At 37.2% G+C, this 15,212-nt stretch overlaps 2 protein-coding genes across 4 annotated transcripts in view; one reads left to right on the top strand and one right to left on the bottom strand.

Moving 5' to 3' along the window:
• The window catches only part of LOC127526866 (uncharacterized), a 345,966-nt gene that overhangs the window by 88,901 nt on the left and 241,853 nt on the right, over positions 1-15,212 (top strand). The gene's annotated exons all lie outside the window — the stretch shown is intronic.
• Positions 1-15,212, bottom strand: part of pld1a (phospholipase D1a) — a 287,428-nt gene that overhangs the window by 41,937 nt on the left and 230,279 nt on the right. For 2 of the 3 annotated variants that reach the window (XM_028794711.2, XM_028794710.2), the window contains 5 exons: positions 12,586-12,814; positions 9,614-9,721; positions 6,366-6,494; positions 4,162-4,280; positions 2,435-2,548 (listed from right to left, as the gene is read on the bottom strand). In XM_028794711.2, coding sequence (XP_028650544.1) covers positions 2,435-2,548; positions 4,162-4,280; positions 6,366-6,494; positions 9,614-9,721; positions 12,586-12,814 — 699 coding nt within the window. The remainder of the gene's footprint in view (positions 1-2,434; positions 2,549-4,161; positions 4,281-6,365; positions 6,495-9,613; positions 9,722-12,585; positions 12,815-15,212) is intronic. The other variant, XM_028794714.2, reaches the window with a different exon arrangement.

Raw genomic sequence — 15,212 nt, 5'->3', positions numbered from 1 at the left:
TTATACACATGGATGAAAGCATAAATTATAATCAAGCAGTGTGTGTACATACACACCTACATTATATTTTACACTTCATTTGTTTATAACTATATTCAAAGATTGCTTTAAATAATGTGAATACTGTATATACTCGCTATAAGTTGGGTCTTAAAACACGAAAAATCGATTATAAAATCAGACCCCGACTTATACGCCCGTTCAAAAATTCGACATCTTCTTACTTCCTCCAATCTCACACCCGTTTCTCAGACACATCAAATTTTGTTGCAGCAGCGCAGTTACCAATTTCTTTCGCCACTTCAGCGACTTTTAATTTAAAACCAGCTTCATATTTTCTTCTGATCGAACGCTCCATCGTAGATAAGGGACGCTCTTACGATAAATGTGTATGATGATGTAAGATACAAAAAACACAAAACAGAGCAAACGTTGCTTCGGAATAGTTTGGGTATTCACCACCTGAGGCCACAGGTCCAACATGCCCTCGACCCTCTGCAGTTCGCATACCAGGAGAAGGTGGGAGCGGAAGATGCCATCATCTAATAGGGACTCTGCTCTGTTGGGCCCTTCAGCAAGGTCCTTAACCTGCAATTGCTGAGCGCTTTGAGTAGTGAGAAAAGCGCTATATAAATGCAAAGAATTATTATTATTATTATTATTATTATCTATATGCTACACCGATCCCTCTCCCACTTGGACAGAGGCAATGGCGCTGTAAGAATTATGTTTCTAGACTTCTCTAGCGCCTTCAACACCATCCAACCTCTGCTCCTTAGGGACAAGCTGACAGAGATGGGAGTAGATTCATACCTAGTGGCATGGATCGTGGACTATCTTACAAACAGACCTCAGTATGTGCGTCTCGGGAATTGCAGATCTGACATTGTGGTCAGCAACACAGGAGCGCCGCAGGGGACTGTACTTTCTCCGGTCCTGTTCAGCCTATATACATCAGACTTCCAATATAACTCGGAGTCCTGCCACGTGAAAAAGTTTGCTGACGACACTGCTATCGTGGGCTGCATCAGGAGTGGGCAGGAGGAGGAGTATAGAAACCTCATCAAGGACTTTGTTAAATGGTGCGACTTAAACCACCTACAACTGAACACCATCAAAACCAAGGAACTGGTGGTGGATTTTAGGAGACCCAGGCCCCTCATGGACCCTGTGATCATCAGAGGTGACTGTGTGCAGAGAGTGCAGACCTATAAATACCTGGGAGTGCAGCTGGACGATAAATTGGACTGGACTGCCAATACTGATTCTCTGTGCAAGAAAGGACAGAGCCGCCTGTACTTCCTTAGAAGACTGGCATCCTTCAACATCTGCAGTAAGATGCTGCAGATGTTCTATCAGATGGTTGTGGCGAGTGCCCTCTTCTACGCAGTGGTGTGCTGGGGAGGCAGCATTAAGAAGAAGGATGCCTCACGCCTGGACAAACTGGTGAGGAAGGCAGGCTATATTGTTGGCATAGAGCTGGACGGTTTGACATCCGTAGCAGAGCAACGGGCACTCAGCAGGCTCCTATCAATTATGGAGAATCCACTACATCCATTAAACAGTGTCATCTCCAGACAGAGGAGCAGTTTCAGCGACAGACTGCTGTCACTGTCCTGCTCCACTGACAGACTGAGAAGATCATTCCTCCCCCAAACTATGCGACTCTTCAATTCCACCAGAGGGGGTAAACGTTGAACATTATTCAAGTTATTGTCTGTTTTTTACCTGCATTTTTTATTACTCTTTAATTTAATATTTTTTGCTGCTGGAGTATGTGAATTTCCCCCTGGGATTAATAAAGTATCTATCTATCTATCTATCTATTACTGTGTGGTCACGTAGGCAAAATACATAGGAAAAAAAGGCAGTGTGCTCCATGGTTATTCTCTCAGGTGGGCGTTAGCATATCATAATCTCTTGGATAAATAGTGTGAGTTTTCCGCATTCGACTTATACGACCGACATTATAAAATACCAAAAATTATACAGTAAAATCAAGCCCTGACTTATCTGCGGGAGAACTTAAACGCGAGTATATACGGTACATCACTCTCTCGTGTATATACTGACATTTCATAATCTAAAAATACACTTTTGGTTAGTTTGACAGCCTATACTTAATTTATAAATATGCTTAACAATGAAGAAAAAAATAAACAGCCCAAAATGACAAAAATGCACGTTTTTCAAATTTTATTTTTGTCTAAACACATGGGTGAAAATGTTCTGTTCCAACAGAAAAATTAAACTCTTTGCCTCACATCATACAAATGGACATATATAGAAACCCAGTCAGTTGTACCTGTATCAAAATACTTAAATGTTTATTGTAGAGCTTCATGCACAGAAGTAAGAAGGAGGTTTCACCAGAGCTCAGCTCAGCTGTTGAAAGTGAAGAGCAAAGACAGAAAGTGCTTTGTAGGAGTCTCACCTGTACTTTGGTCATAATGGAGCCTGGCACCTTATACTTCAAATCATTTGCTGTTATGTGGGATTTTGGTAACAGGAATGGATAAGACAACGACCTGTACTTGGGCTTCATGATCTGTTAATGAAACAGAAAATTATTGACATACTCCATAAAGCATACAGTTTTACAATCAAATGTTATTTACAAAGTATCTTACAATATCTAAGTTTGAAATTTGTCTTGAGAGTAAAATCAATTTGGCTTTGAAGGCTTTCACATTTGTAAACATTTCATGCACAAATTGATCTTTCCCTTGTAGCTTCGTGCTCAGCACATTCATGTGTGTCAGTATGTTCACAGAGAACACAGAATGACAAAGCCAGTTTGTGTCACTCAGCTCAAGAAAATCAATGCTTTTTCCCATTAACTACAAAAATGAGTGTATCTCCCCTTTGAGCTCCTGCACTCGCTGACATACTTTCTCCAAACTTAACCAGCGGGCATTAGAGTGGTAAAGTAAGTCGTGGTGATTAGCATCAGTTTCTTCAAAGAACTTAATAAACTGATGATGGCTAAGTCCCTTCGCTCGTAGGAAGTTAACAAGCTTTACGACTAACTTTATTACATTATCAAGCTGCAACATAGACTTGCACAGGGTTTCCTGGTGGATTATGCAGTGCACGAAAATTACATCCAACTCTGGGTTTTCCTCTTTCACCTTATCCTGGATTCTTTTCAGCATCCCGATGTTTTTTCCTGTCAAGTTCGGTGATCCACCTGTGGTGACATTTGCAAGTTTACACCATGGTAACTTCAGCCTCTCAATGACACCAGACAACCTGTTATATAAGTCCGCTCCTCGTGTTGTCCCTTTTATGGACTCTATGGTCAAATACCCTTCCGTGATCTCAAAATTGTCATTAATCCATCTAATAAAGATTAGGAGCGGTGTCTTTTATGTTGTTACATTCGTCCAGTGCTAAGGATAGAACTTAAATGACTCACCTTTTATTGTTTAATTGGCTAGCCAAGTCTTCATCACTTAGTTCTATAAGGCGAACTTGTTCAAATTTGTTTTTGCTTTCCAGGCACAAGAGATTTGCTGTCTCTACCATGCACTCTTCTTTCAAAAACTCCCCTTCAGAGAAAGGCTTGCTGGATTTTGCTAATTTGAATGACTGCAAATAACTTGCCTTGGTGCTTGACTCCTGAGTAATAGTTTGTTGGAAAAAAATATTTTGCCTTGACTGTAAATTGGCCACTAACCTCTGAGCAGTACTCGTCCTTTCTTGCATTGACTGATTGCTTGCGTAGTTGGCATGCTTGGTGGAATATTGGGGATCAATGTAATGGCAAACGTGAAGAATGAATATCTGTGTGTAGAGAGGATTGACTTGCCTTTGGCAAAGGCTGTAGTTCACCATCTAGTGATATCCACCAGGTATTGCAGGAAAATGCAGGAAAATTGTGAAACAAATGCAGTCTTTAGGGCTATTTTGTAAATATTGGTTCAGATTAAACAGTCTGGTGGGGCAGATGTGGCCCGTGGGCCGTAGTTTGCCCATCCCTGGTGTAAACATATACTGTAGCTAAAGGCATCTTAAATAGCACATGATCTAGTGTAATAGAATACTAGGTAACTCTGTACAACTATCTGAAATAAAAATAAAATCACAGAAAACAGAAGCCTGTACTTCAAGAGTGGCTCATTTTAACCATCACAAATACCATAGATAACAACTACTTGCCTTAGTGAAGTTCCAGCGCTGGATGAAATGCCTTGCCACGTCTCGAGCTGCTTTCCCATGTACCACTGATGCAATGTCATGCCAGGGCATTCGTGGTGTTTTGTATCTGTCGATAAAATCTGAAAAGATATTTAATATATTAAATACACTTTGGAAAAAAAAAATCCAAATGTTAATAATGAAGGACTAAGTCATGATCATTCAAAATAAATAATTTTAAAATTTTGGTTTAATAAAATAATTTATGGGTTTTGCAATAAAAGCATAGTTACAATAAAATATTTTTGAGCCTCTCAATGCTCTGTTTTTTAGGTCCCGCGAAGAGTGAAGTATTAAAGAAACTGTGCATACAAAGCTATTGGGATTGCTATAAGGGTGGATGCAGCTCAGAGTATAGTGTAAACTAAGCTTTTCTGATTCAGTAACATTTAATTTGTATCTGTGAAAACAGCTAGTATAATTATACTTAGTCAGAGTGACAATAAAGTAAGTACGTTGTATACCACTTCATTTGTCACATCCACAGTCTTACACACCTAAATCAGCATCAAACTACACAACTTTAAGATGAAGAACATGTCACACTGAATGACTGCAGCTGGTTTATCTTGATACCTTGTGATTACCCAACAAGGAATTGCATGAGGTGACAGATTACATGAATCTATCACAACCTTTAGCACAATTTAACATTTCCTACTACACCATAAATATTATGAGCCTGCCTCATTTTGGCAACCAATTAACGCATTGCCTGACAGCTCTAGTAGCTGCATGGATATTTCCTACATGCTGTATCAGGAGTACAGCTGCAGTCTCAACCTGTCTTTCAATTTCTTAAATTTTGAATATTATATGCCAAACATGAGATATTGGGCAGACCAGGCTTTCTTCGTGTTTGTATGGTTCACAAGATCTGTTCGTCTACGTTGTATGCATTGTACTTCTGACTTATTGTTCATTTGTTGTCAGCTCTCACACATAAAAGAGTCCATCCCAATGATTAGTGTCATACTGAAACTTTTATGATTTTGTTGTGGTGAGTCATAGAGCGTTATGACTGAGTTTCTGAGAATGTCACATTACACTGGTGATCACAGAGTTCCTGCGACTCTCCACAACTCACTAAAATTATGTAAATTAAAGCTATAACTGAAGTTCACGGGAAAAGTTGTGTAGTGTGATAGGTCTTTGCTTGAATGATAATGCCTTTGTATTATTAATTTACTTATCTCAGGAATGGATAAGTACAGCCTATTGAGACAAATGTTTATCAGGCATTCTTTTTGGCATAGACACCTCTGGAGACCAATACAAATGCTCCTTTTCAATGGTTTAAAATTCCTTTATCACTGCTTTCATGTTTTGTTTTACCACATACATTGTTGGCATATACCACATATCTTGGCTTTATATGCAAATGTCCTTTTACGTTTGACTTTTTTATATATAGTTTCTGGAATTGACAACTCATCCAGCACTTTCAGATAATGATGTTCAGATACGTTTTTGAAACAGATGTGGTGCATCAGATATGTACACCACTAATTAAATCTGCATCACATCTTCAAGCTCAATACAAGTTAAATAAACAGTTTACTTGCACAAGAAAAAGCGTCTTGCCTTACGTGCCCATTTATTTCATTATGACATGAGCTTAGCTCAAGTATAGGCACAAAACTGACAGACTGTCCATACCAAACAGATACGTGTTCCTGGATTAAATAGTGGGTTCAGGGATGATTGGACATTTGTAAGGCATAAATGTCTAACTTATTTCATTTTGAAATCACTGTCTTTTCAAGGAGCCTATCTTGCACTAGAGATTATTCAAAGCTTGAAAAGTCCTTGACTGAAGATATCAGTTAGATAGGGGTTGGATTTTATAAGTGGAGAATTTCTGACCCAAATCAAGGCTATTCTAACTTTAATTTGCTTGATCACTACCTGGAATTTAAACTTTACAGGACATTGAAATGGGCTTGTCACATTTGTTTTGTTTTGGTCTACACTTCATCGCATCTGCAACTCTGGCCGTCAGAAGATAATTCAGCTGCTTTAACTGTTACTTTTAGCAGTGATCCTCATATCGCTCTGTGTCAGAGGATATAAAGATAGAGGAAGTGAGAACAATCCAATATCAATATACAGTATGTAAAAACACATAAACATGGAACTCAGTTTCTTAAAAGCAAGATACTTACCATCAAAAGGTTTGTCCAGTTGGATCCAGTCTTTAAAAACAAAGTTGCAGTAGTCCTTTCCATGCCAGAACCGAGTGTCTCCTTGCAGCTCTCCCACACCTGTCTGCAGGCTTCTCATTGATCCTGTTTCTGAATAATGACACCACAAGGAAAAAAGAAAAGAGGCTGTTAATTCTTCTAAGCCTCTGTTGAAAAAATATATTTAAAAGAATGATATTGCTTGGTTCCTTTGGTCAGTTCTGATGTTACCATTATAAGTCATTCATCCGTTCATATCTAAAGCCACTTAAAACAACTCAGAGTTAAAAGAAGGAAGGTGGAGCCTACCCTGGTAATCTCAGGTACTAGGCAGGAAAAAACCTAATCCTTAGGCACATGCCTAGATTTATGGACAGAGGGCACATTACAGAAGATGCTAGAATTAAACAGAATTCAAGACCAAAGCCTGCCTTGCTTGTTATCTTGTTCAACTTACACACATGAATGCCTGATTTGTATCACATTGGATTTATTGTATATGTGTGGTGTTTGTGTGAGACTGCGCAAAACTGAATCTTTTAAAAAGATGCATAAGAACTCAAGGAGTTTTTCACACCTTCCATGAAAAATGACAAATAACAACCAAAACAGGAAAGGTTTCAAAAACAGAGCAAATATGTTTTACTGTTAAAGGCACACTCAACTCAAAAATGATACTATTTGTATGTTACTTACCCCATGTAGTTTATAGTGAAGGCTGATTAAAAATTTTAATCTCACGTTTTCTTGCATATCTGAGATAACAAAGTTTCTGATAGAGCAGGTGTCTATGGTGACAACAGTAAATAATATCAAAAACATCTATGAGAAAATCTCACGTTACTTGTTCCGCATAATCCACATATCAAGTTGTCCAGTTATGCTCACAACATCCCAAACACATGTATTTTATAATACATATATTATAATATATATATATATATATATATATATAATATTGTTAAATAAACCACCTCTGAAAAAAGTGTTAGTAAATAAAAGTGAAACACACCAAGATGTGAACGACAATTTGAATTGTTGAACCACCTGCCCTCATTACATTTATACTGTATTTATATGTATAACTGGAGTATCTTATTTAGTGGCAGTCTGTGAAGGAACTGTGAAGAAGCTATACTAATCACTATGCTGTTCTGTAATTTTAAAATCGATCTTTTAATTTTGGCACTTATCTTTTTCAGGTTTACAAGTTTATTTTGAATATTTGTGTTACGTTTTTAGTTTTTGCTCGTCGGTTCTCTCTTAAAAACGAAATGTAAATTAAAAAGGAGGTTTCCTGGATAAAATGATAATAATTACCGGTATCCATCTACTTTGCTCACTTGAAGCACTGCTAGTTACAGGGAGATGAAGCCTATACCAGCAGCAGCGGGAACGAAGAAGACACCAAACACAGACATGGATTTAGTCCTTTCCGGGGTACACTAAGGCACCCTCCCAAATTCACACAATATGAACCATTTTAGAATTATAAAGGAAACTAGAGAACAAAAAGAAATCATAGAGAAAAAAAATCAACACTTTCTATACAGCTGGTCACCTTGCCAGGTGCTTAATTCAGGTCCCTAGAGCTATGAGACAGCAGCACAAATGAAAGAGAATAATAATAATAAAGAAAAATGGCACACTTGAAAGGTTAAGTTTGATATGATGAAAACAGTTCTGCTTTATTTTTCTGCAATAAATACTTTCCTTTCATTTTATATCTTTTCAGTTGTTAATAAAACTGTCACACAAAAGAAGACACACCTTGATTGAAGATATATTATAGGTAGATGCACAAGGAAAAATGAGGTGAATCACAATAATAATGGCATGCTAAATGGCCTCTTCTCCATAACAGTCTTATGCCGTAATAATGAAACAATATCTTCTTTGTAAGGCTATGTCTGTTAACCCGATACTGTCACTTGTTGAAGCTGCACCATAAAATTCCAAGACTTTGCACTTATAAAAAGTGCTGTTAATCAGTCTCTTAGATAATTGAAAAACAAACTAAGAGCTTTTAGAACACTTTGAATATTGTAGACACACAGAACAGGCATGGCAAAGCTGAAAGCTGATAAGCTTTAATATGATTTGCTATTTAAAAAATTTACACACACAATTATTTGGAAGACAAAATAAATATTCTGCTTTTTCAGTTAATTTCCAGGATGGAAAACTAGAACAGAGGAAGGCAATGCAAACAATGGGCAACAGCAGCACAGACAAGGCAACACAAAAAGCCATTAAGCCAGACAGCATACAGAGTCTAGCTAAAGCTGAGTTACGCATAAACTGAGCTGTATGATCTGAAAAATGGTTTTATAGAGATATGCGAAAATACTCTTCATAAAACAGGCTATTGATATTAATGTCAATATGCTTCTTACATGTCTACATGAGCATCCAAGACACTAAACATGCACATAGCTGAAGATAAAATGCCTTAGCACGTGCAAACATGATAAAATTTGGTGTGTGTGTGCTCCTGCATATGCTACAATGTACTTGCTCCGTTTTCAGAATCTGCTAGTGCCTTATGTTTCATTTTGCTAGTACTGGTTCCATTTTCCTAAGATACAGTACAGGAAATGCAAGTCCTTGAAATAAAGTGACAGCATTTTATTGTGATTTTAATAAGAAGCTAGTTATGTCCATATGTCTTAAAAATGTATTCTATTTTAAGCAATCAACATTTTGTCGACTAAAACTAGAAATTCTTAGTTAATTTATCATATTCCAACTCATGCATAATTTTATGGTAAAACAGATCATAAGCCAAAAACTGGACCACTACCAAAAACACAAAAGTTTGCTTTCTTGTTTGGTATAGAAAAAAAAATTAAATGATTACAAAGAATCACAGACCTATGCACCAGCTCACTAACCTGCTAATGACACTGCACCAGCTGGTACAGTATGTATTCTCATAATCATCTGGACCTGGATGGCAAAGCGTTTTCTTATACTCCTAAAATGATGCCGCCTAGAACAACTTTGTGTAAATCATGATAGCAGCCAAAATGAGCATCAGAAGATCAATCATCTACTTTTTTATTTCTTCTTTTGTCCATGAACTATCCACATCTTTTTCTTCATTTTTTAGCTTGCTTTTCACTTAAATATTGTCGAACTGCAAAAGCAAAAGCTTGAGCCAAACAAAACATGAAATAGAGGACTTTGAATTTTGCAGTGGGACACAGGCAGCAGCACACTCAACTCACCAGCCTCTGATCGACAAAGACTTTGCTCAGATTCATGATGAAAAATCTTCAGCTGGGGCTTAATGCTGGATATTAAATTTGGATGACTCTTACGATGCTGATACCAACCTGAAGAAAGGTTTGCTTGTTTATTTTACAGGAATTAACTGGATTAATGTACAAGACAATAGTATTTTAAAAACTCCACAAGCCATTGGTTAATAGCACAGCCTGAAGCGCTATAAAAGAAACAAATCATCACAAGTTTGCAAATGAGAAACATGCATCACCTTACAGCAGTACTGCAGATCTCAAAAATCAGATCAGAAAGATCAATGAAAATGCAACCTGAAATTCTCCAGCTATCACAGAGCTCTACTTGGTAAAAACTGTGCATTTCTCAGGACCAGAGAAAGATTTGAAGAATAATGTATTACCTATCATTCACATTGTTATCTGCTCATCAGAATCGGGCACCTTCAAGTAAATAAATAACCAAAACAGAACATGAAATACAAACCTTGGATCTCAAAAATGACAGATGTTTGTGATAATATTGCAGTTGACCAGTCAATGGTAAAAACATTTCCTTATTTGTACTACATGAGACAGTAACTTGAATTATACCATCCAACTGCCTTTGACAGGAGCCTAGCCAGATTTTGTCAGGGTGTTTCAAAGCTTGCTGAATATGACAGTCACCCAACTCACATAATGGCACTTTCTGGTAAGCTGATGATCTCAGTTTTAATAATTAGATTTCTCTCTATATATAAATTATAAATAAATTCTGATACTATCCAGTCTACATATTGCAAAGGGGTGCGTCAGCTTGAAAATGTTTGTAAAGTTCAAAGCTGGAACCACTATGACACAGATCAGTGATGCCCTTAAAGAGGAGAGTAATATTGACCCAAAAGCTGGTGTGAGAAAAATGACACTATAAGGGAGCAGTAAGCCTTGTAACTAAGGTGTCCGCTCAGTGGGAATAAATTATTGGAGACAGCATAGATAGAAAGAGTGAGATAAAAAACATGATAAGTTGACAAAAAGCCAGAACAATGAGAGGATGGAGCACATGGTCTGAAGTTGGGAAAAGTGGGGTTAGTATCTATTGTCCAGAAAGCAAAGTGATAGCTTAGTATCAATGAGCTGGGGAGAAGAACCATAATGTCCTTTTAAGGCAGACTTATCCAGAAACTGCCTTCAAGACCAGACCACTTAAAGTAATACGCCATCCAAATATTATATATTTTTTTATGTTACTTAATACAAGTAGTGTATAGTGGTGGTTGAGAAAAAAATTTAATGTCACATTTTCATGTAGACAAGGGAAAATAGTTATAGTTATATGATGGAACATAATGGTGACCTTTCTGTCCAATGGCAAATGGTATGAATAAAATTCATTGATAAAAGAAAAATAAATACTTCTTTCCTGTTTATCTTGTCTGCTGAGTTTTCCGGAAGTAAGTATTAATGATATTTTAGCAACAAATGCATTCATACAGTACATCTTGAGCAAACAAATAGATAATGGACACCCGGGATATGTGACACGAGTTACATGAATTTTTTTTTCTTTTTCGTTGGTCATTTTTCTCATTATTTGCATTGGACAGAACAGGACAACATTACATTCCATTATATCATAAACTGTTTTCTCTTGTTCTGCGTGAAAGTGTGAGATTAAAAGCTTTTCTAGGGACACTAGGGGTTACTAGAGGGAGTTCTACCATGATGTCTTTAGTGCCAAAGAAGGACTTCCTCTGACTTTAAAAGTGATCAGGGAAATTCATTTAAAGCAGGATCAGGACAGAAAACCAATTAGGTCTGGAATAAGAAGGAGACCTTGGAATTTGATGGACTAAGTTTGTGTGTGAGGGACAGTGAAAGTAATGGCAGCAATGGTGAGCTAAGAGGTTTCGAGGTACTGTTTTTAGTGGTGCTTGAGTGAGTAAGCCAACCCTCCAGAAAGAAAGGGTTCAAGGGCACAGAAGTACTAGATTCATGTGTTACCATTTCAGTTCTCAGTTTATTGATTTTTCACTGTGTATGTTTAATTAAATAAATGTGCTACATAAATTTAATATATTTTATTAGCAATACTGTTAGTAGAGTACATATAAAAGCTATACTATAGATGTAAATATTCTGGTAGAACAAGAAAAGCCACTAAAGAAGGGATAAAGAGCTCTAAATATTTCAGAAGTTGGTCATCTTATTTTCAGCAGATTACAAAAAATGCAATGGAAAGGGCAGGTACCCACACAATGTTCAATAAATGTTAGAAAGACCCAAGCCACCTCAACATGGCCAGGAAGCAATAAATAAAACTACCCCATCCAGCCACACAAACTAAGACATAGATAAAGATGAACCAGGAAAGAAATTTAGTTTACCTTACCAGGCCGGACCTTTCATTTAAAGACTCATTTAAAGTTGATACTAAGGTCTTTATTTCTTATCATTTTTGAAACTGTTAATTCTTCTTTCTGACATGATTTCCTATGTTAACTGGTAAAAACAGGCTAATTTTAAAGAGAACATTGTTTTATAGTAAAGCCATCAATCATATTTGATATGATGTTATATCTGAAATGGTGTGGTTTACTACTTCATGTTTGGCTCCCATTCTGTGACAATACACGATAGATAGATAGATAGATAGATAGATAGATAGATAGATAGATAGATAGATAGATAGATAGATAGATAGATAGATAGATAGATAGATAGATAGAAATATTATCTTCAAGCAGTTACAGTCTTTGCTTCCACATCAAACCAGTCAATTATGTATTTTTTTGTATTTCCATGATGTATACAAACAATCTAGTTAGTGTGCTATCCATGATGAAAAAATATTATATTAGAAGAGAAAATTATTAAAAAGTACCTCCTAAATCTCAGTTTATGCAGAATAAGACTATTTAAATAAATAAAACATTTGATTTCAATTCTGCTGTGAGGTGTCACCTTCTAGTACTTACTTTCTTCACTGCTCTCTATGCTGCTAACGCTATCTGCATGATGAAGGTGATGTTTATGAAGCTGCTTATACAGGCTAAAGGCTCGATGTCTCCTTGTCTTTCCAACTCCTTTCAGTCTGGGCATGTCCACAGTATCTTTGTTTTTCTCACTGCTACCATTGGCGTGTGGCAGGCTCTCTTCAGGACTGACTTCTTCTGGGCTTTGGTTTTCTTCATCTTCATCGGTTGGCTGTAGGACAGAAGAAGGGATAAATTTGTGAAAAGTGAAAAACAAAGTATAGTGAAGTAGTTAAGCTAGAAGGTGACAAGTTACATTAAAGTTTTATTTACAAAATATGGCTGATAGTGCTAAGGCTCAAGGTGTTACTGACAAAAATAGCATGTGTCCTTTATAAACAGAGCCAACAGAGAATCTTGTTCATAATTTGAAGGTGCTTCGGGAATAGTTGAGAGTAAAAAAAGGTGACTCAGAATAGGTACGCATCACCACTAGCTGCAATTTAAAGAATTATGCAGCACAAATTTTATAACAGTCTTGTACTGTATGTCAAAAAGCTTAAGTGGTCAGTGGAGAACAGTAGTTGGGCCATCAGGGACAAATTACACACACACACACATATATATATACTAGCAGGAGTACCCGCCGTTGCCCGGGAATCTATAACTGGTGAATTTCCCAAATGAAAGAAACAGAACATAGAAATAGAATAAACAGTTTTCTGATTCACGTTTTATTGTAAGTTCATCCACTTTCGATTGTGTCTGCTGTGGCGTTTGAGACACCCTTGAAATAAACTTTTCTCTGGCATCTGAAGTGGACCGTGGGATTGTACGTCTTTTTTTCGGTGGCATGGGTATATTCGCGTAAAGCAGGAGAATTATAATGTGTTACATGGTATTACGTACGGAATACGCACCACAGTGAGATGAATTTACTTTATTTACACTATGCCAGAAAGTGAATAAATCATAAACATATATAGATAGACGCCGCATTCACTGTGTTGCCCAGTCAACACGATACGTTAGCGCATCCGCCCTATTGCGAGTGGTAAAAGTGTCATTTAAACTAATACACGTAGACGTGGAAACTGGGTTTTTTGATAAAAAAACAATAATGTTTAAAACAGTATTGTTTACATACAACAGATTTTGGCGAATCGTTTAAATGTAATTATTTATATCCATTTATACACTAATAAAGGCAATTATTAAATAATACTAATAATAATAATTATTATTATTAAATAATTCCTCCCATATAAGTAACATTTCGCGGACTGCCTTCTTCCATCTCTGAAACATTTCTAGACTTCGTCCTGTTCTTACGCAACACAGTACTGAAGTATTGATTAATGCCCGAGTCACCTCACGTATAGATTACTGTAATACTATTCTATCCCACAAAAATGTATTCATCGCTTACAACTTCTACAAAATTCTGCTGCCAGGATAATAACATGTTATTCTAAATCCACTGAACATATTACACCGATTCCCTCTCAGCTTTACTGGCTCCCTGTTAACTAGTGATGGGTCGTTCCTGAACGATTCGTTCATTTTGAACGAATCTTTAATGTGACTCGGGAAGAACGAGTCGTCTCGTGGGAGTGAATTGTTCAGTCGCGCATGCGCATTTGCGCAACTTTCTATAGTTTTTTCCAGTCTTCGGGTTTTTCGAGTCGTTCGTTCATCACGTGACAGCCCCATAAGCTTAACCAACTCAGTCTGAGCCGGAAAGAGAATTGATTAGTTCATCTCTCGAGTCTTCGGGTTTGAGTCGTTCATTCATCACGTGACAGCCCCATAAGCTTAACCAACTCAGTCTGAGCCGGAAAGAGAATTGATTAGTTCATCTCTCGAGTCTTCGGGTTTGAGTCGTTCGTTCATCACGTGACAGCCCCATAAGCTTAACCAACTCAGTCTGAGCCGGAAAGAGAATTGATTAGTTCATCTCTCGAGTCTTCGGGCTTGACTCGTTCGTTCATCACGTGACAGCCCCATAAGCTTAACCTATGCAGTCTGAGCCGGAAAGAGAATTGATTAGTTCATCTCTCGAGTCTTCGGGTTTGAGTCGTTTGTTCATCACATGACAGCCCCATAAGCTTAACCTATGTAGTCTGAGCCGGAAAGAGAATTGATTAGTTCATTCCTCGAGTCTTTCGTTCTTTTGTCACGTGACCACTTACCGGCTCAGTAGTTGCGAATCATAGACTAAAGACCCATGTAAACAATGAATTAATATTTTCTGTTTCTTATAGCATTATAGTTTTGTCTTGTTTGTAGTGTGATCAACATTTGTGTAAGCAGTAGATGTGTTAGGGAGGTAACAGGTAACGTTTTAATTATATGTTGCTAAAATGAACGAAATGAACGAAATGACTCGAAAAAAGATTCGTTCATTTTGCTGAATGAGACTCAAAGGTCCGAGTCGGTAAAATGATCCGAACTTCCCATCACTACTGTTAACTACAGAATACAATACAAAATACCGCTCTTAACATTTAAAGCTCTCCACATAGCATTCAAACATTCTTAGCCAATCATGCAATACTGCGTCTGCGTTTGCCACGTTATGTTCTAACTACAGAGGCAGAGTCCCATTGCATGGTTCTAACTTGTATTGA

This window comes from Erpetoichthys calabaricus, chromosome 2 (assembly GCF_900747795.2).
Source record: "Erpetoichthys calabaricus chromosome 2, fErpCal1.3, whole genome shotgun sequence".
In the NCBI taxonomy this organism is placed as follows: domain Eukaryota; kingdom Metazoa; phylum Chordata; class Cladistia; order Polypteriformes; family Polypteridae; genus Erpetoichthys; species Erpetoichthys calabaricus.
Note: the sequence above shows the minus strand (reverse complement) of the source record. Positions and strands in the feature narration are given on the sequence as shown.